The sequence below is a fragment of the Antedon mediterranea genome, chromosome 11 (genome assembly GCF_964355755.1).
Source record: "Antedon mediterranea chromosome 11, ecAntMedi1.1, whole genome shotgun sequence".
NCBI classification, from domain to species: Eukaryota; Metazoa; Echinodermata; class Crinoidea; order Comatulida; family Antedonidae; genus Antedon; species Antedon mediterranea.
This window is the reverse complement of record NC_092680.1, coordinates 20,082,495-20,109,440: the sequence shown is the minus strand read 5'-3', so window position 1 is coordinate 20,109,440 and position 26,946 is coordinate 20,082,495. Positions and strand designations below refer to the sequence as shown.

The window sequence follows — 26,946 nt, the reverse complement described above, 5'->3', positions numbered from 1 at the left end:
CGCAGTAAATTGCGAAGGTACAGTATAAATTAACACATTTTTTCACAATTAGATTAATTATTTTAAAACAAATTAGTGAATAATAATTCTGATAAAAGACAACTGTTCTTCTCACTGCATTTGTCTTACCGATAGCTTGTGCAGAATTTTCTATTGGATCGTCAAACTATAAAGCAACGTTTGTAATTGTGACACACTTCAGCGAATTCAAAACTTGGAATGAACTTAAAAGATTGTGTGATGACGGTTATAATCTTGTGAGTATAAACACTGAAGAAGAAAACAATGCTATATTGGGTATCCTGCAGGAAAACTGTACAAATGGAGCATATGCAATTGGGTTATCACGTGAGAGTGGATCAGATAGAACGATGGCATCCAGCTGGAACTGGACATCTGGAGAGACTGTTGAGTATTTATACTGGGGATCTGGAGAACCTAATGTAGGAGACAACCAATGTGCAATTGGTTATATTTCTACCTCTGTTAGAATGTGGAATGACTACGAATGTGATGGGTTGTTTGGAAACTGGGACGACAGCAATGGGTATGGGTATATATGTGAGAAAGTAATACCAAGTAAGTAAAATATTTTTGATTCTATAACAAAGGCAATTTAGCGTTCTAAACTCTATCAGAAGTATATATTGGCCTAAATAATTTTCATAATAGGGATATATTAATGAATAGAAAGTGAAATAAGTACACAAACTTTCCGTTGTCATTTTAAATCTAAAACATTGCGTTTTGAATACAAGATGGTACATTTGGAATTAAAGCTTGCAGATTGATAGTCATTGACTTGTTTTATAGCAACTCCTCAAACATATTCAACAACTGTGGATCCAACTGAGCATCCCGAGGCTACGACTTATAACCAATTGACATCTTTGATTAATACCACCACCGCTGATAATGTAACAAGTAATACTATAACGCCCACTGCCTTAGTGAATGAAAATTATTCGACATTTTGTAAGTATGATTATAGAATTATTATTTAATATTATAGAATACGATTTTCAATTTTATAGTGCGTTTGATAACATTTAAATAATAAATGACCCACAAATCAGTAACGAAATTTTACAATTTCATAAATTAGCAAACCACTCCACTGTTTGGCCGATAATTTTGAATCCTGACACGACTACGGTACTCACATCTGTTGGACCCACACTTTGTGAGACCATCATCTCTATTTAAACGTCAACTTAAAACTTTTCTTTTTAATTAATTACTAAGTATTTTTAGTCGCTCTGTTCTTTGTAGGGCGCCATATAAAAACCTGTATAGAATAGAATAGAATCAGTGATTCTATCAAAGCGGTAAAACTCTATACAGACTTGACGAGCGTGGAATGAGAAAATAATAGTTGATGATGATGTTGTTTATAGTAGGCCTACGGTATATACATTAACAAACATAATACATTAAACCAAATTGTTGAATTTAAATGATTTAGGGGTTTATTTAAGTTTTTCATTTTTTATCTACAGCCACCGTAACTCAGATATCATCGACTGGTCTAGGGACTACTATGAATTCTGGTACGACTAATGGACTCACACCACAACTTTCTACACATAATGTAACCATCAGTGATGCTGTAACAAATAACGTACCTACCGAGTCAACTACAATCAATTTGACAAGTAAGTTGAGTAAGTTGTTCGATATGTTTGATATTTCAACATAAAACTAACAAATCAATAAACATAGTTTTGTAGTAACGCAGTAGCTTTATTTGATATATTTCTAAATCATTCTACAGCAACCTCTAAAATGCCGTCAACTGTTGTGGATACATCTACGCATTCTGATATAACTACTAACGGCCTCACAACTGTTCCCAAGATTAGCATTAGAAAAGATATAACAAGTAACACCATTACAACAAGTGAGAAAGAAGAACCAGGCGAAAGTAGGCCTACAGGTAATTTTACATATTGCAAGTTGTGAAAGATCAATAATTGGAATAAAACTTATAATCTTATATATACTTAGTATTGAATAATGTGCTTTTCAGTATATCATTTAATTTAGTAATACAGGATTCATAACACCAAAACAAAGTTTTACTGATCCATTAATCATCGATATTTCATCGAATTAATATATGATTAAAAAATAGCAGTGGATGACATAACCTATGATGATGATATTGATGATAAATATGAATTGATTGACTGACATTGAATATCGGAAATGGTTGTTTTATTGTGGTTGAGTCTCTGTAACATAAAATTATATATATATATATTTTTTTCAGATTTGATAGAGATTGTTCTTCCTTCTGTCTCAGCTTTTCTTATCATTGTCATCTTGATACTCATATTGTACAGGTTCGTCACCTTTTCTATTGTACTTTCTTTTACAACCATTGTTTTACCCGGATGTACCTACATAATTTTACAGTTAAAATTGTACAACGGAGTACTCGGGGGCACTATAGTCACTTACTAATCCAAAATGCGGGGGTTTACGAGATAAATAAATGCACAGACCTAAAATAAGTAAGGGCCTAAAAAGTTTGAAATAATGTCAATAAATGTCATGCTTACGAACTAATTAAATCACAATTATGATATGGTGGTGTGTTTATTTTTTAGGTGTCATGGTCGATTGATTTGCAGAAAAGAAACTAAAGCAAACCCAGATTATGAAATGAGCACATCTATGACTTCCAAATTATGGAAAGGTTCTTCGCCTAACGGATCTGACACTGACTCTAACAAAGGCAGTATCAAAGATAATGACATCCCCGAACAGAAAAGCATTAACACTAAACATGAAAGTGAAAATAATTCTTCACGTGTATCAAGCAGCCTGTCTGAAGCAAACCCAACTTATGAAGGCGTAGGCCCAGGAGACAAGATCAGATTGCTTTCTGGGCCTACGTCAGATGATTGCAATGAAGGGGAAGTAGAAAATCCGGTATACGGTAGTTATACGGTTGAATCTGATTATGCTGTGGTTGATCAACCGTGCGATATTTCTTCGAATTTTACGACTTTCGGTAAACCAATAGGTTCTGGTGAATCAGGGATTAATTATGTCACTAAAACTAACACTAGTATGACAAACAAAATTGATTTTGTTGAAGAAAGTCCTGGCACAGACAAAGATGATAAAATGTGTACTGGCAGTTCACCTCCAAATATCGACGATAGTAAAAAAGTTCAGAATGTAGAAGAATTATATGCAAAGCCAGATATGTCGAAAAAAAGTTCACCTCCAGATGTCGACGATAGTGAAAAAGTTCAGCATGTAGAAGAATTATATGCAAAGCCAGATATGTCGAAAAAAAGTAAAAGTCAAATTAAAAATTCTGATAATACATCTAAGAATGATACAATTGCACCACTGAGTTCACCCACTGACGTCATCATGTCAAACCTGGCTTCAGAAGGTAATGATGGACAGGAACTTGTTACTAATTCTAATACTGATGATGTCAACGAGTTGAGAAGAAATCCTGACTATGAAGTGGTTGATCTGGATGATGTGTTATCCCACAAAGCCTCTGACGTTGCTCCTTCTAACGACGTGAAGATAGACCCAGTAGATGAACCAGAACTAAATGTAATTAAGAATAATGAATACGAGAAGATTGATATTGAAAACAACACGTTACTGTCGACTTATGAGAATAGTCCAACTGAAACTACTGATGATGTTCAAGCTGATTCATCATTGATAAAACCCATTGAACAGAGCGATACATCTAAAATGGAAGACATATATTCCAAGCCAGATATGTCAAAGAAACGTAATCGGCAGAATAAATCTGATGAGCAATGATGAAGAAGTAAATATATTGTTTTGTATATATTTATACATACTATATTATTATAAACGATATTATGTTATATTATTATATTGCACTCCTAATAATCATTGATCATTATCTCTAATACAGACCAAAATAACCTAAAGTATTAAATGTCGAGTACTTCAAATAAGAATTTAAATAAGACTTACTGTATCTAATTTAGGCACACTGTTTCACAAAATATTATGGTAGTATGCTACTATAAATTAGCAGCTGTTTTGATGTTGTTAAATTGTTATGTTTGTTTATTTGTTTGTTTTACTTCACTCATTATAATGTATTTGTTTTATAGGCTACCGGTTACTGAAATGATTTAAAATTAATTTATTCCTACACCATACAAACATTTCCATATTATTTGCAACATGTGTAAGCATAATCGTAAAATATACATCATACAAAATTATTCTATTTTTTGGATAAGGAAACGATAGGAAAAATACTTCATTTAGTGTTTGTTTTCTAAAGAGCTGTCATACCGTGAATATGCATTAAAGCTTCAACATAAAAGACTGCTTAAAAGTTCAACTGTATCAGGAAAAGGAAACGATTTTATAAATACTAAATGTATTGTTTTGTTTTCAGACATTAGTTACGCATGGCTTCATTCCAATATACATGCACTTTAATGATTTTCAAAGAAAGAAAGCCAACGACCAATAAAAGGAAATATCAAAGTATATAGAAATGTTTACCGATATTTTATTTCCTTATAAATTTATCTAGTTCAGTGAAGATTATATTACACCTACTATTTCTATTTCGATGCACTATTAGTTGCTAAGCATAGTTAAGATAAGTAACGTTATAATGGTATATACAATTTGATCTTGAATTGTAGTGAACTAACTGTACAAACATCCTGTTTTATTTGAATTATTAATTTTTTTGTATTGTTTTGAATTTGAACATATTGACCTCTTTTGTCACTCCTTTGCGCAATCAGTATTTGTTGTTGTCTGGTAATGCTTTAAAATTGTTTTTATAATATATAGGCCTATATAGTAATGTTGAAATTGTAGAGATTTTGGTACATCTCACCTCATATCATATTGTTGTGCTTTCGGGTGTTTGTTAATCGATCTACCAACATTAAATAGTACAGTTTCAATCTCTTGAAGACCAGATTAGTATTGTAAGGAATCATTTGACCTAGTTCTAGCAAGTGTTTTATTAGACCATTCTTCTGTGTCAAAGAATAATGTGTTTACCTTTTAGAGTATTGTAGATATCTTTTGTTACGATATTGTATTATTGAGGGCAGCCTAACACTGTCAAGAGGGCGTCTTTGATTAAACACTTTATTTTGAGAAGGATAGTACTAGCATGGACCTATAAATAATGTATTGGTTCATGTTACTAGTAGTATAGGCCTGCAATGGGGACCTGGTTTAATCCTCTAATCTTTTAACAATTGGATAAAAGAAATTTAAAAATCTACACAGAGACACGAGATACAGACAAGATATATTTATTGTCACTTTTGGAAATACAATAGTAAAATTCTTTTTCTTGATGCTCAAAAAACTATACAAACTAATATACAGATGATAAAGACAAACACAAACTAAAAAAAAGTGAAAACATTAGGTATTGCACAAGGAATCATCGATCAAAGTTAGCATTATAAATATATACTACCGTGATCTACAGTTGAACAAGTATGAATATACTATATTATTACCGGAAGTAGGCTAGCTCATAACTTAAACAACAATCAGAAGACCGCGTGTTTGGTCGGTTTATGTGCTGCCTAACGAGAATGTGAGAAAAGAATATAAAAATTGTATTGTAGTCACATGTTAGAAATCAATGATGAGTATGACAGTACAGAACTAAACACTGTATAATATAATATCATTTATTCTATAGTCTATTTTGTATTATATTATTACCGGTATATTATTTTGTAAAATAAATATTTACAATTGTGTTTTTGTGAGAGCCTCAGGTAATATAAAATAGTGTATAGTGAACTGTTGTATCTTGTTTTTGCTCTTTTTTGTTAGAATTACAAAATCTAGATTTGATATAGGCTTAGGCCTAATACGCATGAATGAACATGCAGACGGTACGCGCAAACAAACTGAGAACTAGCTGCGCGCGGTAGTGGTACAGAAATAGTATAAGGTTAGCATGATTATTCCCTCTTGCTTATCAGGCTCATTATTAACATTACTGTTTCATAACTAAAGTGTCACCCTCTATTGTAGAAATTTGTATAAATCTCGTCTTCTGAAATCACACCAATGAGGAACAAAATTGTGTTATCAAATAATATTTTCCATGTAAAATTACTGATTTTAGTTTACCTCTTTACTATATAAATATACACCATATGTTATATGATAGCAATTTTTAATCTTTAATATACTTGAATACGGTACACAAGAGGATTGATTGATTAATGTATGTCTGGCTTGTTCGGCTAAAATACATTCGACTTCCTTCGTTCCAGCCCTCTTTTCTTCTTTGAGTCCGGATCACGTTCTCTTTCTCTCTTTGTTCTTTGTTTCAACCTTAAAGCTGCTGCTGTCTTGAATTCGTTTTCTACCTGTCTTCCTATTTTTCTGGGTATCCAACCGTCACATTTGTCACGTAATCTCTCCACGTGACACATGCCTGTATCTAGAAATAGTAAATGTGTACAATACTAAATACGTTGTTGTCGATGTGAAAAGACCTCAATGACCAATGGAAGGAAGAACTAAACTAAACGACAACACTCAATATACAATAATAAGAAACATAACCCAAGTTAAAGACATTTTAGAACAAAATTAAATGGAGATGGATAGGACACACAATACTAACTGAAAATAGATGGAATAAAATAGTCACAAAATAGCAACCAAGGATGCAAAAAGATGAAGGAAGAGATGACAACATGAACTTTGAACTGGTAAAAGCTTCAGAGAAACAGAAAATGTTTAAGCAATTAGTAACGGATGACATAACGTCATGTGATGCTATTATTGCAATCGTCATTGCAATAATCTTTATCAACATTATTTTTAATCTTCATTATCTTTCAACGTCATCATTATTTGTCACTTACCTTTGTCATCAGTTTCTTCAATCACCTCAACTTCATCTCCATCATAAAACGTTACTCCTGTTTCTTGATCAGTGTAACATTTACGTATCAGGTATTTCGGCCTGTCTGTATGAATAAAGATAGATAGTATACTATGTTAAGCAAAATAAGGAATTTGTAATTGTATGTTTTGTATACATGTAGTGTGTGTAGGCCTATGTATTCTAGGTTCTAGCCCGAAATTAGTAAAACGATAACTATTTTGGCACACATGGCGTTTCATATGTATTATATTTGAACTCACAATGTTATAGCTTAGCTGTAAGTGTTTTAAATTAATTGTTTTTACATAATGTGTTTTTAATGTCATATACTTACTCCATGCTTCAAATGTACCACGTTCTGAAACTCTTATTGCTTTTTCCCAGTCAGTCATCAGAGAACTAAAACATTAACACAAAATCATTATGTTTTGTACAAATGATGTGTACTAAAGGCTCCCAAAATACGTCATGTTCCGTCAACAGTTTATGATGTGTGCTCATCGCCATGATTGTGAGAAATGTACTATTATCATTATATCAATAACCAATAACACAGAAAATGTCCCAACCAAGTGTTCAAATCATGTGGTCAACTTATTTTTTTATTTCTAAACATATCTTTATTAATGGATATATCTTATTTATGACAGAGACATAAATCAAAATGTGTATATTAAAGAAATGATAAAAGTAGGCCTACTCACACATTAGTGACTTCGTTGCCAATTGGAGCCAACACGTATTGTGTAGTTGTATAGATGGTGGCTGACGAATCAATGAGCTTGTAGAAGTACAGGATAAACGTATGTTGATGTGGAGACGCTTTAAGTGGCAGTCTCTCAAAATCGACGTAGTTTCTGTTACAGCATTCCAATAACTGGTATGTGCGTTGTCTGTAATTCCATTTGTAAAGAAAAAACAAAAAGTAAAGAGGTACAGTAACTCCGAATAAAGAGACGAAATAAATAGTTTACAGTTTAATCAATGGAGACAATATAGTTTTTATTGATAGAGAAAATCCTGAAATATGATTTTGTAGAAGGTGGACAATTTTTAAATTACCAGTTTAAATTGTTCCATATTAAAATTATCGTTGGCAATCAACAGAAACATATAACGGTTTCTTATGAAAAAAGCAAACTTTAAAGTAGTTCAATTAGCCAAAAAAGAATTATATTAGATTTCAATAACATGTTTATTCACCCTTTCTTGTTTTCTTCCATTGTTGTCAGAAGAACGACTTTTTCAAATACCACCAAGTAAACTTTGTTTCCAGAATAAGCACTTCTGCCGTATTGCGATTTCTTCGACATACGTACGTTTAATACAATGCCCTGTATTGTAGTGTAATCTTCAGCCACTATTATTGCAGCCTGTCAAAAACGTAGAAGGTGAGAGTAATGTTAGTTATGATCTAATGAATAAATTAAAAACTATTGACAAATTATTGACAACAATATTTATATGTCCCGCTTTTTTAATATACGTACAATCCCCCTATATGCAGTAAGCTTTGTTCCTACTTTGACGTAACGTAATGACGTAGAAGCAACGCAAGTGAGTTAACCAATCGCAAGCGACTGCTCGGTTAATCCATCGCGTCGTGATTGGTCAATAGATTCGCGTACGCTCACGTGCGTCCTAATCGCAGACATTAAGCTTCAGCGTTACATTTCATGTGACTAAAGAGTATGGTATTATATACTACAAGTATTTCAATTTAAATGTATTCGTGTTTTAATAAATATTAGATATGCTACTTTACTTCTTGACCAATGAGTCCATGATCGTTCTTTTTTAATTGTATCCGTCCAACAATTGTTGAGGAATGGTAAACGTGACTCTTCTTTTTCTTTTCATATTCTTCTAACAATCTTTCTTGTGTTATCTGTAATAATTTGCGTGCTTCATACTCTATTCGGCTTGCCTCGTTACCACAAGAACGTGCCTGTGCTTGCTTTAATTTCTTTATATATATAAGAAAAAAAATCGTTATTTTGTGGCCAAGGCCATGTAGGCCTACTATAGCTGATACACTATATATTAGGCCACAATTGCAAAACACTTTTTTACAGTAATAACATTGTTTTTACTATACATTTCATTTGAAAAAAGCATTGTTTATACGCATGCGTATCCATCCACTTTTGTAAAGAGAAACAATGCACAGCCAATCAAAGGCCGCGAAGAATTAATTCCAGTAAAAATACATTTGCATAGTGGAAGCAGCCTTAAATGATCAATGAGATTACGTCACACACCTGTAGATGCAATGCTAATGTACCAAACCATGTCTTGGGATCTTCAAATCGTGATTCAAGATCGTTAAATGAAAATTCTTTCAATCGGGTATTCCTACGTTGTAATACCTGATGGAAGGCTGGACGGGTTTCCCTTAAGAAAAATTAAAACGTTTTAAGCAATAAAACAGTTTATAGGCCTATTCTTAGTTGTATTCTACACCTTTAAAGTAACTTACATTTAATGTATCATTTAAGCTTATGTGGTGCGTGTATTATATAAGGTAGGTAACGGTTAGATTATAAACTATGCTACAAAGGCTATATTGTATACATGTGTGAAAAACGATATTGGCCAATGTTAAAATACTGTTGGATAGGCCAATGTTAAAAAAAACAGGAAAAAGTACTGTAAAAACACAGATTGAAAAATGCCAATGTAAAATTTTTTTAAATATTAAAATGATTCAATAAAAAAATTACAGTATAGAGTTATCGTCGAAAGTTGGATTATTACATGTCAGTCCTGAAAAGAGTGCTAAATAAATATGGTATATACACAGTGTAAAGTAACCAAATTAATATCTTACTTGACGAATGAAACCAAATTCTGTTGTATATCGAGGTTCAGATAGTAAGATTCAAAGCAGTGGAAGTGGCCTTTCTCTAGCCAATCTTTCAACAAGTGAAATACTTTGAAAATATCATCGACTGCCACTGCCAAATGTTCTTTAAAGCTAAAGTGTAGAATTAAGTTTTTAGAGTTATATGATTTATACGATAACATGAAAACAGCTTAGTTCACATCTACATATCTAAATTAGAATATTTGATTTTAACTAATCACAGGCGAAGGCACAGTTATTATCGTACAGTACACTGAGCTTGCCTTGCCAAGATAGGAATTCGTAACAGTTCTTTGATTTTATGTCTGGCTGCGACAAATTCCAGCAGTACCGTACTATGTACATATTCTCCTCGGCGCGCAGTGTCTGTCAAGAGGCGTGGCATTGTACGTGTCGCGCGCAGCAACAGATAGACACTTTTATCTCCGGAGCATTGTGTTGTTGGATTGCCTGAACTGTAACTGATCCATACTAAATCAACACTACCCCACGGTACCCCATACTACACAGTTCTATATATATTACTGTAGTACCACAGTCCCCGGATGTACTTAGTACTCACAGGACTTAATTTTAAAATAATTTTGATGTTGAAAATATGTGTAAATGTGTAGTAGATGCTTTAATTGTAGAATGCATTTTTTAGTCGCGTTGGCGCGACTCTATAGTTCACTATGTCGGTCGGTCTGTCGGTCTGTCTGTCGGTCCGGTATCACTATGCGTTTTAGCACGCGTCTTATGGCTGTTGGTCTTGTTTTTTATTTCTGTGCTCTGTTCTGGGTTGACTAACTAGCATAGGTATTTAGCACTTGTTTGGTCTTTTCTTGCCTTTTATATTTGTTTTAGATGTAAAGCGAATCTTTTCTTTAACTTCCTATTCCATTTTATTATGTTGACTTTGATTTTATTAATGTTTTGCTTGTTTTTTGCGATAAAAGTGAATGAAATCCAAGTAATATTTAGGAGTGAGGTTGAATATTATTTAGGGTTTGGTTATTACGCTTCTAGTCGTGTGTCGTACAGTATTGAAAATCGGCTGGTTGTACAATGTATTGCGTTGCGTGGCGGCGCGTGTCAAAATAAATGAAGTTAATGTCTTTCCTACATGTGTATTTACTATACCTGAATAGAGCAACTTCAATTTCATCCAAATGATTGAACATTTTTAGTTCTCCGGGAAAAAGTACGTCTCTCAGTACTTGATCTTTTTCGTACTTTTCTCTTGTTTCCTTTATATACTCATATGTCCATTTCACTCGTTCATAAAAATCTCTACATTCCTGAAAACATTAAAAAGAAACGTTTACTCTTTTTTTTTAATTGTTGTATATGATTTGCTTATTTGTCTATTCACTATACTCAATGATTACCTATTATATTGGTAATATATGCATCTCTTTTGTTGTCTCTGTATTTATTTATTTTACTTTTAATTTGAACCATATTTAATAAGGTGATCTATCCAGCAATTGGTGATCATTTGGGACCCTGTATCATGTAAGGTTAGGTTACTGCATAGTCTATGATAAGATGATACATGTAAAACACATCTAAGGCTGCTTCCTTGAGTATTCCTATAATACTCGAGAAATGTATAGATAGGCCTACAGTACCGATAAAAGATAATTACGGTCGTGTCTCTGATGGAAACCTTTTGATCTATTTAAGCACATTATTTATAATTACTTATATATGTTACTAAGACATGAATAAATGATCCTTACTTACCTTTATATACCTTCCCGGAGATTGTCGCCGAGAGACACCTTTAGTAGAATAAACAAAATATATAATGGATCAGTGTTGACTGAGTGATTATATTTTATGAACATTAAGATAAAACTAATTAATCCTATTTACCGATAGTCTGGTTATCAATATTATTATAATATTGATGTGGTGGTGAATTGCTTTTTAAAATCTCATTCTTACCAGAATTTGTCTCAAAATTTTCGTAATTTTCCTCGATTTCTTCAGAAGGAACATCGTCATAAATTCTATATAGAAATAAGTATATATAAATTTGTATATAAATTGAAACTGTTTATGTGAATAAACGACGAACGATAGTGAAACTCACTTCGCTGGGTTACTCTGTACATTCGCACAAGGCCTAGATTATGTATGTGTATTGTTGAAAAGTATACATTACATGGAAAAGTACATAATCTTCTCTTCTCGTCAAATTTACATTCACCACCATAACATTATAATTGACTACGTTTAGAATAAAGCATGGACAAAATAACAACATTATTTTGTCAATGAAACAAACAGCTTGACTCATTAGAAATAGGAAATATGTTGCATACTGATTATGAACTTCAATTAATTGAACTTTTAAAGAAAAAGAAGACTATTAGCAAATATGTAAATTTGACGGATAGACTATTAAACTAAAATGTCTGAAAATAAATCCAAACAAGTTTCTGTTGATCTGGGTTTAGTTGACATGTGTATTGTTCTTTACAAGTTACAGTTAGTCTACATTGCATTTTTAAAAACACAACAATAAAAAGTCAAACGAAACTCATTATCTATTGTCTCCTGTTCATAATAAATGTCTTCTTTTCGCCATTTTGCTTGATTTGTTCCTTGTCTAGAGTCGTAAGTGAAACTTGCTTGAGGAACCGGGTTGACATTTCTCATAGCCATCACAAGCTACAAAACAATGAATAAAATTATAGTAAAACAACGGCAAGCTTACTCCAGGTTTATGATTTCTATTTCATGTGTAATACATGTATGCCACATTTCGTACAGCCGTGAAGCATAGGAACATGAATTTAGTTATTAGTGTGGGTTACGTTACGCACTATGTACTCTTTGGTTCAGTTCTATGTTTACCGTGGCTATAGCTAATTACATTTTTATTTCACTATCATCTATACTTATTTTTTTTTGTCCAATAGTAGAAATGTTATAAATCAACAAAAATGCGTGATTGTTATTATTTTCACTCTTCCCTGGAGGACTATATTGATAAATTTTGTTTATAAAGTTAAAAATAGTATGAATACCTCTTGACATAATAGTTTATATGACAACCGTGTTTATTATTATGTATACACATTCTGCTAGTTCCTGAGTATGCCCACATACATAACCCAATACATTATTTGTATATTAATGTTCAACTTATAAATCAGTTGGTCTTACCTTTTGTTGTATAGAATTCACATTCCCTTTTGGCGATACAGGGCTGAATTTAAAAAATTAGATGTTATATTACGATCATGTTCAAAAGAATCATCAACTTATTCCACTATTATTTTGTTATAATTTATTTTATTTATTCAACTTCTCACACAGATGTATGTACATTAGTGAATGTTGAGGACCAACATGTGGTAAACACCTCTAAAATCATATAATGACATCTTCACCATCATCAACAACAATCTTCTGATGCACGGTCCATACCATACATCGTCATTATCAATTTTGTAATCATGGTAAGGTCTGTTTTATGATCAGATCACTTACAATAGCAATTCTATAGAAAACAACAGAAATTTACCTTTTTGGAATGTCTATCGGCTCTGAAAATTATTTAAAAATTGTTTATAATTAAATTCAATAAAATATGCATTTTTTATTATAAATATGTATCATTAAGACAATAACATGAAACAAATGCTTTCAGAATGAGTAATAAAGTAGTAAAGTAGTAAAAATGAATGTTTTATATTCGCGTAGGCCTAATAGGCCTAATACAAATAATTTCATTTGGTGAAAGATGAACTGTAGGATATACATTTTCACTTAAAATTTTTTGTGATATCTCATAAACATTATTTGTAGGCCTATATTTTTTTTGTTTGTATACTAGGCCTATTATATAGTACAGTGTGGTTTGGTAATAACTCGTTAATATAATTCTCGTTAACTAATTTTGTACGGTATATAACATTACATTATTCGGTTGTATTCGGTTGCATTCGTTTATTCGGTTGTATACTGCACCTAACATCTAATTAAGTCTACCCGGATATTGCATTCGAGGAAACATTTCTGTACTTTTGAAAAAGTTAAAACAGGGAGTTGTTATTATCCCTGGTTAAAATAGGTAATTGAAGCATTGTGGGCTTTATGTAAAAGCGTGTGACCAACACTGTATGCTTGAAGTACTTATACTTGGGTCTACATACCATTATCACGTGACGACACTATATAATTCGCTTACGAAAAAGGTTTATTATAAGTAGTTTATATGTAGTTTAAAAAGCAGCAAAAAGATATCAAATCCAAAACTAAAGAACAATGATCTATAAATTAAATTTACTGCGTAACTATTTATAGTTTTGAGTATAATAAGTCAAGACTGTACTATGATCTAGAATAGAATATTTCATAAATCAATACCATAGCAATACATTGTCATTACGGCTAGATATATGATAGTTTGCAGGCATATTTATATAGCTAGTATCGGAGATTATAGCCTTACTAACCCCAGGTTAGTAAGACTATCTATTTATATAATTTTCATCAGCATACGAAGAAAATCGCATGCATTATGTTCAAATTACTACAAAACTGCTTCAATATAGCGTGCAGGAATGGAAATGAAACAAAACATCAATTATTCTTCTTTAAACTTGTCTTAGCATAGCTGCACCTTCTTAACCGAGAAGGAGGAGGGTGGGGGGAGGGCGGCTGGCGAGAGGGTTGCTAATCTGAACCAATGTAGGCCTACGTACGAACCTGCCAAAAGTACAAATACAAATAGAAATACTCACTTTTCCCTTCTTTCTGGTAATTCGAGATTACTGGTACACCGTCACCGTTTTCATAAGGTCGTGTACATGAAATTTTAGCATATGGTTTACCTCCTTTAGATGTTGGTGAATTGTATACGTCGAATTTACTTCCAGTTTGCGGTTGTTTCGGTTTTACAGGTACAACCACATAACCTGTAGATTTCGGACGAACCCGTGGTTTTGGTTTAACGGCGGGTTTTACCTTTTCCGCCATGATATGTACCCGTAGAATAATAGAAGCTAACTAACAAGTATAACAAAAACGTTTGCTTATTGTATGCATTGAACTTTTAGGGGACTTTAATAAAGTTTGTATTATAACTATAATAGATCAATGCACAATACCCACTCACGCATCAACGATTATCAGTATAGTTCAAATAAACAAGGAACATACTCCAACGGTATTGTATTACGCACACTGCGCATGGCTCATACGCTAAATGAACTATTTACAACGATACACATATTTTTGGAAATCAACAAAATAGAAATGGAACATTCTTATTTCAAGATCAATTTTTATTTATGTTTTTTTTTCTTTTAAAAACAGTTGACGCCTGTTTTTCTTTGTCAGGGCCATTGTTTGTTGTGCTCCAAATCGTTCAGTCGCGTAAAAAATATGGAATTTAGGACAACATAAGAATTGTGAACAGAGGGATTTGATACATAGCTATAATATTCTATACAATATCAAAACATTGTTACATTTTTACTATTAGCCAAATCTGTTTCCGTGCATTTATATTATTGAATTGATTTTTTTTTTGGTTTGCCTCTCTCCACCCAGGTGTATAAATAGGTACCCGGTTAGATCAAGACACAACTTTGCGCTACTACAAGCTGCATTATGGGAGTATGTTTAAATAGGTGTTTGATCAAAAATGACTGGAGTAATAATTTTCAGCACTTAGAGGTTTCACAACATTAGGCGCTATATAAATCCAGGATATTATTTTTATCCAGGTATTTATCATTAACGGTAGACCTACTAAAATAGTGTGGTAGGTATACGTTCATGCTACAATTATATTTCAAATTAAATTAGAACTAAACTAATTAAAACTAACTACGCTATATCTGTCAACCTTAAGAATAACATAAAGAGATAGTTAGTGATATCACGTCGCTAATGGTTTATTTTGATACCAAAGTGATTGTATTAGATTATTAGTACACGGTTTTGTGCTTAATTTGTGCTGCTGACACAGGCAGTGTACATCCATGTGAATACGTTCTACTCGGATGATCGGAGATCGTGAAAACAGCTAGTTAGTTTGCTCGTTGGCGGTTAACGAGGCGAAAATAATAAGACGGTAAGATGGTTTTGGGAATTCTGTAGATTCTGTCATTTCAACACGCACAAGTGTTTGATAAACTACGTCTTGACCGTTTCCATGCGATACGACAATGTCGCAACTACCAACGGACCAACGTCGCAGTATAAAAGATTTGAGAAAGCTGTTTGAAGCGAGCATGACTACAGATATGGCAAAATCAACACCTGATCTCAGCAGGGGCTCTAAACTGAAGATAAATAGCGTGAGTGAGAATCCAGCGTGGTCTGTTGAAAAGCAGTCTACTGCTCAGACGCGAAAGATTACCTGCACAGTCAATCCATCGATAAGGAATACTAAGGGAGGAAAAAGTCATAAACAGTTATTTACGTCTGACACGCATGCAGGATATCAAAGAAGGCAAACTTTATATGAAGGCCCAGCTCCTGCTAGGACTAGAAAGCTATCTTCTGAAAGTAAAGTAAACAATAAAAACACACGTTCGAAATCTGTGCCTAGATGTTTTTCTACGGCAGATGAAAGGACATTATGGCAGACAGAGGAATTGAGATTTGAATCGATTGATAAGAATCAGAAACAAAATAAAAGAACAGAAAAGGACGTTTACCACACAAAAACAAATCACAAGAACCGGAATTATATTGACCAGGATGACGAAACTAGTAATAGTGAAAATGATCAAACCGATCAATTATACGATAAGAACACACAGAATTGTGATAGCATGCATGAACATCGCGAAACACGAAGAAAACCGAACACTACGCCTGGAAACAGAGGACGCAGTAGTTCATGTTCGCGATCTCGAACAAATGAGCCTAACTCAAGAGAACAAGTAAGAACGTGCAGGCCAAGAAGATCAAACGAAATGAAACAAGATAACAATTTGATTCAGGCTTCGGTTAATTCAAAGATTGATAATCATACAGAATATGTTGATACAGCTCTATCATGTCCTTTGATAATAATAGGGCATGTAGAAAGTGAGTCGGAAGATTTAAATAAATCTGACTTTAACACCATAACCTACGTAGACCCACGTTCACACGGTCTTGATATTCTAGAGAATGGTAACCATGGCGACAGTGATTGTTCAGAAGATTTATATTTTATAAAATCTGGTACGTCTTTAGCCCCTGATTTAGACAGTGAATCAGAATGCAGTGATTATAATGGTGAGACACATTCTGATTATGACATCACGCGTGACGAAGTGTCATCTGAACACACATTACAGATGCGCGAACCACGAGAATATAAGAAACTTAATACAAACGTAAGAAAACCCAACAAAAATACAGACATACCAACACGATCTAAATGCAAATCAATTAATCAAGAAGAAGAGTGTATAGTTGTAAATGAAATTGAAAAAAGACAAAATGATAGGAAAAAGAAAAGGAGAGTTAGTAATCATTGTACCGAACAAGACATGCAACAGATACCAAAACATTCAAACAAACGTCTGAGCAATAGAAAAGCATTGACAGAAGTTCCTCAACGGGATCATCAAACGACGCCAACTAGGCCGATATCTTCTGCAGCTAAGCATGTTAGTTTTCAAGATATATTCAATTCAAGGTAAGATATTATATTTTAATAATGCTTAAAAGAAGGAAAATTGAAATGCTCAGAGGTGATAATAATAACCTGTGATTGCGTGTATCATAATTATTTTTCCGATAATGTATGTATTTTTATAAATACCATTAACGATTAAAAGTTAAACTATGGAACTGGAAAGAATTTTAATTAGGTCAAACATTACACTTTATACTGTCTAATGTAATGTAATATATTGTAGATTCAGTAAAAATATTCTCGATCTGTCTATTAACATGTATGGGACATGTGTGGATGAACAATCATGGTTGGATAGGTCATTTTCGTTTCAGTGATTTATTTCAAAGTGAATCAAACCGGATGACGTCATTTGGTTACTATTATGAATAGAGTGGGATGCTAAGTGAAGTTAACAATCGGATTAATATTTTTATTGTATTTGATAAATTTCTGATAAATGATGAGGGGCCGGGAGGGATGTAATTAAGGCGATGAGAAGGGAGGTGTAAAAGTTATGAAAGAAGAGTAATTATTAGTTGGTCTACCGTGTGCACGTTATTTATTATCATATATTAACCTGTTATGTGAATTAAAATTATAAGGGTCGAAAATTGGCAATTTTTTGGAAAAAATACATTTACAACGCCAAACAAGAATAACAGTTGCTTTACAGTATCCAATAGTTTAGCATCAACTTTCAATCCTACAAGAGATGTCATGCAAACTTATAATAATCATTGTCAGTCCGTTCGTTGGATCATGGAGATTATTTCTTCATGGTTGGATTTAAATGGAGCATGAACAGACAAATATTTTACTTGTTCAAATCAATGAGTAACTATCTTTATGAAATACAGCGTAATATTTGTATTGCAAATATCCCAAACACGTGACGGCAAATTATTACCAATTCGATTGGTAGTATTTAAAATATAGTATATAATTAATATAATACAATATACAAATGCATGTCGAATTTATCCGATTATTTTTTTCAGAAGTATAAGGTTTATTTTTAACTTTTTATATTTAAAATTGGTTTCTTCTCAAAGACGCTTTGTACCTATCCAATTTTAAGCAAACTTGGTCAATCGTATCTATAGACGATTGAATACAAAACTCGTTATGATTTTTTTATAAAATGAAAATTGGTTTTCACTTTGTAGGAAAGTTCCAGAAGGAATTGGTTCTGAGAAATTTTCAACGCTTCAGAGAATGTTAAGGGAAAAATTTGGAGGTGTGATTGCTCATCGGCGTTCCATAACTAATAATGGACGCGCGCGTGACAATAATAGAAAGCAGACACCATCGGTACGTTTGTCATTAACATTAATTTAATGTATGTAAATCTGATCAAATATATTACATTGATAAAATACGATTGTATGAAGCTCTATTACTACTATCTAATTTATTCATATGTATTTAAAAGTAAAGTCAAAGTATTTGTTTGAATTTAAAGTTACATCTCCTTATAAATGTTAAAACATATTTATTGTTCGAAAATTAATGGAAAAAAAATCGGAAAAATCCCAGGTCACGTTCAGTTTGTTTCTGTTTATATACTTTTTTGATCCAACAAGCGATTTAAAATTAACACAAGATACAGTACAATTGTTTACATAGTATAATTTCTTTCCTCGTTTAAAAGAATGAATTTGGCATGTGACGCAGTAGTAGAGCCAAGTTCAATTGTTGTCTCCGATTATGCCCATGGATCGTTGGCATGTCTTTTATTAACTATATATACTTTCTTTTCTCTTCAACTCTTACATGAATTAAATCGATGTAGCGTCAAAATAACAAACAAAAAACTATAAATATACTATTATGTTAAGGTATTTGTGCAGGAAGTAAATCGTTCTAAATTAGCAGATAACAGGATAGTGCATGAGAAAGAGAAGCCTTGTGTACACAAAATGGAATATCCTGTAATAACACACGATGCACATGCGCAACCGCAAAAAGTAAGCCTCCCCGAAGAAGCAATCGATAGGGGGCGACATTCTGTATTTCAGGAACAGATTGAGGAACAAAGCCAAGATGTTGACCAACAAGAAAATCAGATCATACATTATAACCAAGATGAACTTAGCGATGATAGCTTTTTAGATTATGACACTGAGCCAGAAGATAAAGAAACAACCTCACAAACTGTCCACCCGCCTGATAGATTTAAGTAGGTGACTATTTGTATTGATTGGTGGTGGGCTACGGTGGTCCTAAACATATATGTTTACATTTTTTTAAAAATTAATTCGTAATAAGTATAACATCTTTTGCCACAGTCGCTTCTTAAATTAATTTTCTCCTTTGTTTATGTTCTATTTGCAACATCTGGGTAAACTTTTCTCCGGTTAAAGATTTATTGTCTTTAATTAATTTTCAAAATGAATACTATAAAAGTAGCACTCAAGTTTTTCATAATTACATCCATACATCCTTGTTGTTGACAGTGTTCACGTGGATCCAATGTATGATGATAACGTATACGAAGAACCATATGTGGTTTTTTCCGCTTTCAATGACAATACGCTTGTACCAACAACCACCAAAGAAAGAAAAGGACAAAAATCATTCAAAAAGCGATTTGGAGCATTGTCGTTTGCAAGAAGAAGAAAATCCTCTCAAATACCTTCAGAGCAGACAGGTGGCAAAACAGGTAAGTGACCGATATTTGTTGGTTGATGAATAATGCTTTACTTTTGATTCTTAATTGTTTTCGTTATTTTCAAGTAAGCCCTTAAATATTAGGATTCTTCGAGCTACTTATTATTATTATAGAATACTAACCTCCTCCTGTTCTATCAATGTATTATAAAACGCCAAAACAACGTAGGGGATGGACGATAGTATACAATAAATTGTACGCATTGTGATAACAAGTGTAGGAGTCGATATGACAATAGCAGACTAATCCTGAACAGTCATTCTTTTCCTAAAATGTTAAATGCTAAAATATTATGTTTTTTTAGAGTTTGACATCGAGGCTTGTTGTGATTCACGAGAAATGTGAGTACCGATTGTATTATATATACGATACCGTATTATATATGGCATTGAAATAGCTGTCTATCCTAAGCAGCTCTGTCTACTCTGAATAAATACAACTTTTAAAAATTTTAAAATAAATAAATGGTCTTTTCTTTCTAGTACTTAGCTAAATTTAAATCAGCGTTCCGCAACCTTTTTTGACCGCGACCCCATGATCCTATTTTGGACATTTTCGCAACCCAACATTGCGTATTTGATCTTACGAAAACAACATCGGTATCATCTTTACAATGTTCTACATTGTTCCTAATTTGTTGACATGTTTTTATGTTCTTAAAATTGAGGGTGCTAAGCATAACATTTACGAAATCGAATCCCTGCATCTGGTAATATTATATGCCAACCATTGTTAATGTTATTATATAATATTTTTGGTCAATAAACGTTTCTTGAATTGAATTGAATTGGATTTAATGCTGTGGCAGAGACATATAATTTTTTTTCCACGGCATCACCAGATGCATTGACTTGCTTTTGTGGCGGAAAGGGGGGACGTATTATTCTGTGAACCCGAAGCACTTAGCTCGCAAGCTTTAACTCAATTCCACCACGACCAGTTCGAACCTATGACATCCGTGTTGTTAACACGACGCTCAGTCCGTCTGAGCTAATCGGTCATCTGGCATATAAGCAGGTCATGAATATATTTATGACGTAAGGATGTATTATGTAATATGAAGTACGTATAAATAGACTATTATCAGCTGTTCAGTCATGTACTTTCTGGCGTAACGGGTAATGCTCGGTTTTGAGTACCCTCAGATCTAGATTGGGTACGGTTCGAACCTAGCTCTACGAACTTTTTTTTATGGAAAATGAATATTATTTTTCTTTTCTTTTTGAAAGATATTGAGACAGTTAAGTTAATTTATGAAATAGATAAGCTATCTTTGCGATTTCTATCGTCATATTAATATAATGCATTGCAACGTATGTTGAATATTGGTAACATCCTTGTTGCTTGTGTTTGCAAACATATGCTCCATAATTCCAAAATGTATTGTAGATGGAGAAGCATTCTATATACTTAAGTTTAGAGTTTACGATTTTTTTTACGAAGTTTATTAATATGGATGATATTTCCGAAATAAAATTGAATTGAATACATAGTCGTGATTTATACATAAGCACTATCATTATAGTACTCTCTAGTAATGGGGCCACAGGCATTTAGCCACCGGCAGCCTATATCAAAAATGCACATATTACCCTGTGGCAAAGCGCATTTTGTTAAATGAACCCCTGGCTGGAGATGGTACTCTCACACGTAAAAAATATAATAAATGGCACCTCTAGTTGGCCGAAAATGACACTCTAAAAAATAGCGCGCTCGTAATTTTATTGGCATAATGATCTTAGTCAGCTACTTTTTCCGCCGGTAAATACATCAATTTATTTTTCGCGACCCAAACATTTTGGTCGCGACGCATAGGTTGCGGAAACTACATTGAGATAAAGTAAGCTGTTTTTGCCAAATGCAGAAATAAATTAAATTTAATCTGACATTTATTTTTACTACTGATGTATAATGTTTGTATATTTGTTTTGTTCTACACTTCTTACTTTTACATATTATGATGCGAAGATATGCCAACGTAAACAGAGACGTTCAAACCACAGAAACAGTAAGTAAACAATTATCTTTTAGACCTCAGTAAATCATGTTATTTATCGTTTATGATAACCTATTCATACAGTTCGATAGCAATCACTTTTAATGCAATTATGAATATATTATACAGAAAATAATTCAGAATTCAATCATTCATATTTAAACATTGTTTAGATAATAATTATAACACATACTGAGTACTACAAAACTACTTTACCCTTTTTATAGCTTTTCAAAGAATTTGTGGATTTTGTGAGCAAATGTTTAGAAGACTTGAATGCACTCAATAGTCGTTACGTCACGAACGCCGCACTTAATCCGCAGAATGGCATTTTACAAGATGGCGAATATAGAAGACTGTTTGCGAGAATTCCAAAACTCATACAGTTTCTCGATGAGTAAGAATTTTTTTCCTAACAACCACTTTATTCACACATTAATGTTATATCTTATGATATAATATCTTTATAATTCATGACATTATATTATAATATATGGTTTTTACTCTTGCAGCCTACTGGACGATTTAAAAAAATGTAAGCCTCTCAATGATTCATTGATTTGCCAACTCCTACTCGATGTTGTGACTACTGACTTCCTAAATGCTTTTCAAGATTATACAGTGAACTCAAGGTTTCAAGAATTTACCCTGTCATATTTAAGGTTAGATTCATTTAAAAATGTAGTTGTAGGTTAGTGGTTAACATCCTTTTCTTTCAATCCAAAATTCCATGATTGTTGTAACTTATGGCCGTTTCTACTTCTAAATGATTATTGTACTGAAAACTTTTGCTGACTTTTATGTCTTTTAGGAAACGAAGAATTGCTTTTAACCAAATTGTAAAAAGTCAAGAAAAGACGGTTGATATTTGTTCGTCTGCATGTCGTCATCATACTTTAGATGGTCTATTGAAGCAACCCTGTTATTTTCTTCAGCAATTAAACCTGTACATTAAAGTAAGACGGGTTTCCGATTCAAATTTATTTCTAACCACGTGAACTTTCCTAACAAGCAGAGACTGATGTTAATTCACAATACTTGTGCATTCATAGTTTTAAAATAATGATTATGTTTCAGAGACTACAAGGAATAATTAAGAAAACAAATAACCCGGAAGCAAATGTAGTACGACTTGCTCATGACCTCACTCAAAACATGAATGCCATTGTAAATGAATGCGAAGAACAAGATAATAAATTACAAGAGAGAGAAGAAAGACATGTTTCAAAGATTCTGCTTCGAATGCATTTTCGACACAGTGACAGTGTGATCTCATCAGAGGTAGAGTAGATAAATATGGAAGTATACAGTGGGGGTTAGGTGTTAAAATAACATATATTTTATCAAAATCTAAAGGCTATTTAATTGTTTTCCAGCTTTTAAAAAAAATGTAAAACTCTAGTCTCTTTCTTGCATCCCCATGTAGATTTTTTACTAATATCCTTGTCACAGCTTCATAGTTTAGTCATACTACCATACTAGCGTTATACAAATAAACATCGTCTCTCTGTTGTAGTGCTGCTGCTGAAATGAATCAAATCAGTTATAAACACGTTCCTAATATGCACTGTGTTTAAATTCAATTCAATAATAATTTAATCCAAAGGAGATACAAATTAGCAATGAGAGTTGGGTTGAAAGTTGGAATGACGTCATAGTCTTTTCATGCAAAAAATCAGATGGTAAGGACTGGAAGAAAGCAGGATCAAATGTGAAGTTGGTAATATTCGAACGAGTGGTGATGGTGATAAACGAAAAGCAACACAAATCAGACGGGCAAAATGGGTGAGCACATTGCACTAAATCAGTTAATAAAATTTGTTGGTCGTTTGGCAATCTATGGTTATGTTAGTAAATCATATAATTATATTATTTTAAAGATTATATAACCATGGTAGTAAAACACGTTCAATAATGTAACATTATATTATTTTTCAGTGTTTATTATAAGCTGATCGACTGTGCCAACAAGAATTTTGTTGAAGTTGAGAAGCCATCCAGCGATACCTATCCGTTTAAAATACCAACGAGAAAAGGTTTGACAATGAATGTGTTTTTGATTGTTATGCACAATGACACGTGTCCTGAGAGAAGGTTGTACTATGTGTGTTGGGAGCCTTCGCAAAAAAGGTTTGTTTGAGTTGTGATATAACTTATGTAAATATATTTCTACAATTCCGTTTAATTTAGATCATTATTTTATTTTTTTTCTAACTTTATTCAGTTGCATTTGTTTTAATTACCCAAATCCTCTAGTTAAATTCAGAGGTCAGAATCATTAGTAAAACAAATCTGAATTTTCAAAAGGTTTAATGGTAAAGTTGAATAATCATGATCAAAGCGTCTTTCGTAAAACGCGGTGATTAGAGGCTCATTTTCTTGAAAGTTTTCTTAAACAAAAGCACGCAAAGTTTACCGAAGTAACTTTTATCAAAGCATTATTGGTGGCGCATTATGTAATGTACCACGTGAGTTTATAAAATCCGTGACGCTGCATTGAATTGCACTATTGTTCACTGGTATTCGTGCGAATTAACATATCAGGTGAAGCATTATATTGAATAGGCTACGTCAATACAAACAATAACACATACCACATACATGCTAGGCCCGGGGACTCCTACAGCGAACTCAATCGCTTTCGATGTCCCAGCCTGCTCGATGGAACGTCCCAGCGTTGTTTCGACAGAGAAATGTTAGTAGTTGTCGGAGATGTTATCGTTTTTTTTCTCTAAGATGTGAAGTTGTGCCGATATTCTTTGTCCTGTTGATGACTTACCGTGTGTGCTGAGCTAGTTTAAAGTACAGGCAAATAGTAGGCCTATGAAGTTGATGTTTACAACTTATTATTTTAATTTAGAAGTTTCGAAATCTGGCGAAAACATTTAACGGTACCATCGGGCGACAGTGGAGAACAGTATGCCTCTTGGAGTAAGTAATACCTAATTAAGACTTGTCAAATCCTATGATTTTAAATGCTTCATATTGTATAATAGCTGATAACGATATAATTAGCTTTTAATTGATGTAGCTTCACCTATTGAGAAATACGTTAGTTTCTCTATGCCTTACCGCAAATAATTTTAGTAGATAAATAAGATCCAATTCAATACCAGAAACGACTCGTCCAGAGATATTTAATTGCAACACGACAAAGGCATATCTACACAGCAATAGTTTATGCCAATAACAGCTCATTTCATTATAATCCCCAATAGGCCGACCAAAGTATAAGATTGTGGAACATTTCCTTGGAACCGAGAGAGGTGAATTGAGAGTGAATCTTGGCGATGAGGTAGAAATAACTGAAAAGGCAGATGGTATGTAGAATTGTCTCGTTAAAAATGTCATTACTACGAAGTAGTAGTAATTTAAACGTTATTATGAAAGTTTTTTTTCGAGATTTACTGAAGAGAGGAACAACATTTGATAATATCGGTGTCCGTATTCATACAACACACATTTACATATTCATAACATTATGTTGATAGGTTGGGTAAGAGCTGTACATCTTGGTAACAATAATCAAGGGTGGATTCCAAAATCTTGCCTCGGTGATTTGATACCGAGTATGTTCACTCGAGGCATGAACATCAGACAGCAGCGACGCATCAGGAACGATGGGCATACACACCATTCGGTTATTATTCGAAAAGATAAAAAAGGAAACAAACATGATCGAAAGAAGTAAAACTACCAACAAAATAAAAATAAATTATCATAAACTAACGAGCTGTGAGGCGGCAAGTCACAACAAAACTCATGTAATTGCAGAGAATTCAACTACACTTTTATTGTCTGATCCCAAATACTTATGCTCAACATTTCTTCAATCGAGATTGGATTGATAATCGTTAATTGTTAACTATCATGATCTTGAGTTTACATATAAATTATACTAATTTTACTTTATGAATAATTATTTTTGATATGGAATATTTATTAGTTGTATAATTAACTTGGTCTGTTACTGTGTCGACGTATTGTCTTCTCATAGTCTGAAATATTTCAGAGTATAAGTATCACTTCTTGATTCATTAAGGTTGTGTACTCAACAATAAGTGTTTTTGATTTCTGGTATAGTATTGACAATTATTTCCATTCAGACACATTATTGTGTGTAGTTATATGTTGGGGTTTGATCGTTTATTTGGGAATTTTTCGTTTCTCCTATTAGTACTAACCTACAAATAAAAGAGCTGTTTAGCTATCCCACACACATATTTCTTCTTTGTGTTTTTAATGCAGGATGTGTATCCATCAAACGAACTAACATGTTTATTGTATATTTGAGGAAGTAAAACTAAAAGTAGTCTAAAGTATTTAGACACAAATAAGATCAATTAAAAAAGTTGAATAGAATTTTATATAAGACAGGCTAGGCGAATTTTACAAAATAATTTTGAAATTGTGTGAGAATAACAAGATCATGTAAAAATGATTTACTTAATTTTTTTATTTAGAAATGATAGAATGTATCCAATATTTACAGATAGACCTCTGATATCATTTAGTCCAGCCTCGATTTAGTCACTTCACTTTAATTTAAAGAATATAAAAATGGTAAAATTGTACAACAAATGTTAAATTTTTATTTTGATTCATTCGTTTCCTTAGCAAGCTTGTTCATTCATTGTTCATTATCATAATTTAAACACTGTTATTGTAATTGTTAACAATAAGTGGGGTTGTGGATTGAGAGATCAATAAAGATAATAAACGTTTGACTATTTGTACATGTGGGTTTCAATATAACAGAAGTTTGTTATATAAAATTACAATTGAAACGAGTAGTGTTACCTATAATATAAAAGACCATTTGATCTTTCGTTTGTTAGTACTGCATAGAAACTCAATGAAGCGTTGCAGAAAA

At 32.8% G+C, this 26,946-nt stretch overlaps 3 protein-coding genes across 3 annotated transcripts in view; 2 read left to right on the top strand and 1 right to left on the bottom strand.

Moving 5' to 3' along the window:
- The window catches only part of LOC140061962 (uncharacterized), a 28,035-nt gene extending 22,729 nt beyond the window's left edge, over nt 1-5,306 (top strand). The window contains exons 2-7 of the mRNA XM_072108000.1: nt 136-579; nt 814-975; nt 1,500-1,655; nt 1,775-1,936; nt 2,273-2,345; nt 2,613-5,306. Coding sequence (XP_071964101.1) covers nt 136-579; nt 814-975; nt 1,500-1,655; nt 1,775-1,936; nt 2,273-2,345; nt 2,613-3,804 — 2,189 coding nt within the window. The 3' untranslated portion in view covers nt 3,805-5,306. The remainder of the gene's footprint in view (nt 1-135; nt 580-813; nt 976-1,499; nt 1,656-1,774; nt 1,937-2,272; nt 2,346-2,612) is intronic.
- A 17-nt stretch (nt 5,307-5,323) lies between these two features.
- On the bottom strand, nt 5,324-14,797 carry LOC140061963 (uncharacterized). Its single transcript, XM_072108001.1, has 15 exons — nt 14,525-14,797; nt 13,303-13,324; nt 12,942-12,984; nt 12,313-12,443; nt 11,715-11,779; nt 11,511-11,548; nt 10,905-11,062; nt 9,747-9,893; nt 9,178-9,310; nt 8,682-8,882; nt 8,120-8,289; nt 7,621-7,809; nt 7,251-7,315; nt 6,894-6,998; nt 5,324-6,463 (listed from the first exon to the last, which is right to left on the bottom strand). Exons 1-15 carry the CDS (start codon nt 14,757-14,759, stop codon nt 6,264-6,266), a joined length of 1,902 nt encoding a protein of 633 aa, XP_071964102.1. The 5' UTR covers nt 14,760-14,797; the 3' UTR covers nt 5,324-6,263.
- Nucleotides 14,798-19,303: 4,506 nt separating this feature from the next.
- LOC140062521 (ephexin-1-like) lies at nt 19,304-26,770 on the top strand. Its single transcript, XM_072108774.1, has 13 exons — nt 19,304-19,585; nt 19,863-20,068; nt 20,382-20,418; nt 22,046-22,085; nt 22,301-22,470; nt 22,586-22,735; nt 22,885-23,029; nt 23,151-23,354; nt 23,680-23,858; nt 24,012-24,203; nt 24,934-25,004; nt 25,292-25,393; nt 25,565-26,770. Exons 1-13 carry the CDS (start codon nt 19,326-19,328, stop codon nt 25,762-25,764), a joined length of 1,956 nt encoding a protein of 651 aa, XP_071964875.1. The 5' UTR covers nt 19,304-19,325; the 3' UTR covers nt 25,765-26,770.
- Nucleotides 26,771-26,946: the final 176 nt, after the last annotated feature.

Excerpts from the sequence above, each read along its gene's own strand:
- LOC140061963 (XM_072108001.1), bottom strand. The coding sequence starts at position 14,759 with ATGGCGGAAAAGGTAAAACCCGCCGTTAAACCAAAACCACGGGTTCGT. Across the intron at positions 13,325-14,524 it reads TTACCAGAAAGAAGGGAAAA|AGCCGATAGACATTCCAAAA; the intron begins GTGAGTATTTCT and ends AATAATTTTCAG. Across the intron at positions 11,063-11,510 it reads CTCCGGGAAGGTATATAAAG|GAATGTAGAGATTTTTATGA; the intron begins GTAAGTAAGGAT and ends TAATGTTTTCAG.
- LOC140062521 (XM_072108774.1), top strand. The coding sequence starts at position 19,326 with ATGGAATATCCTGTAATAACACACGATGCACATGCGCAACCGCAAAAA. Across the intron at positions 22,736-22,884 it reads TTTACCCTGTCATATTTAAG|GAAACGAAGAATTGCTTTTA; the intron begins GTTAGATTCATT and ends TATGTCTTTTAG. Across the intron at positions 25,394-25,564 it reads AATAACTGAAAAGGCAGATG|GTTGGGTAAGAGCTGTACAT; the intron begins GTATGTAGAATT and ends TTATGTTGATAG.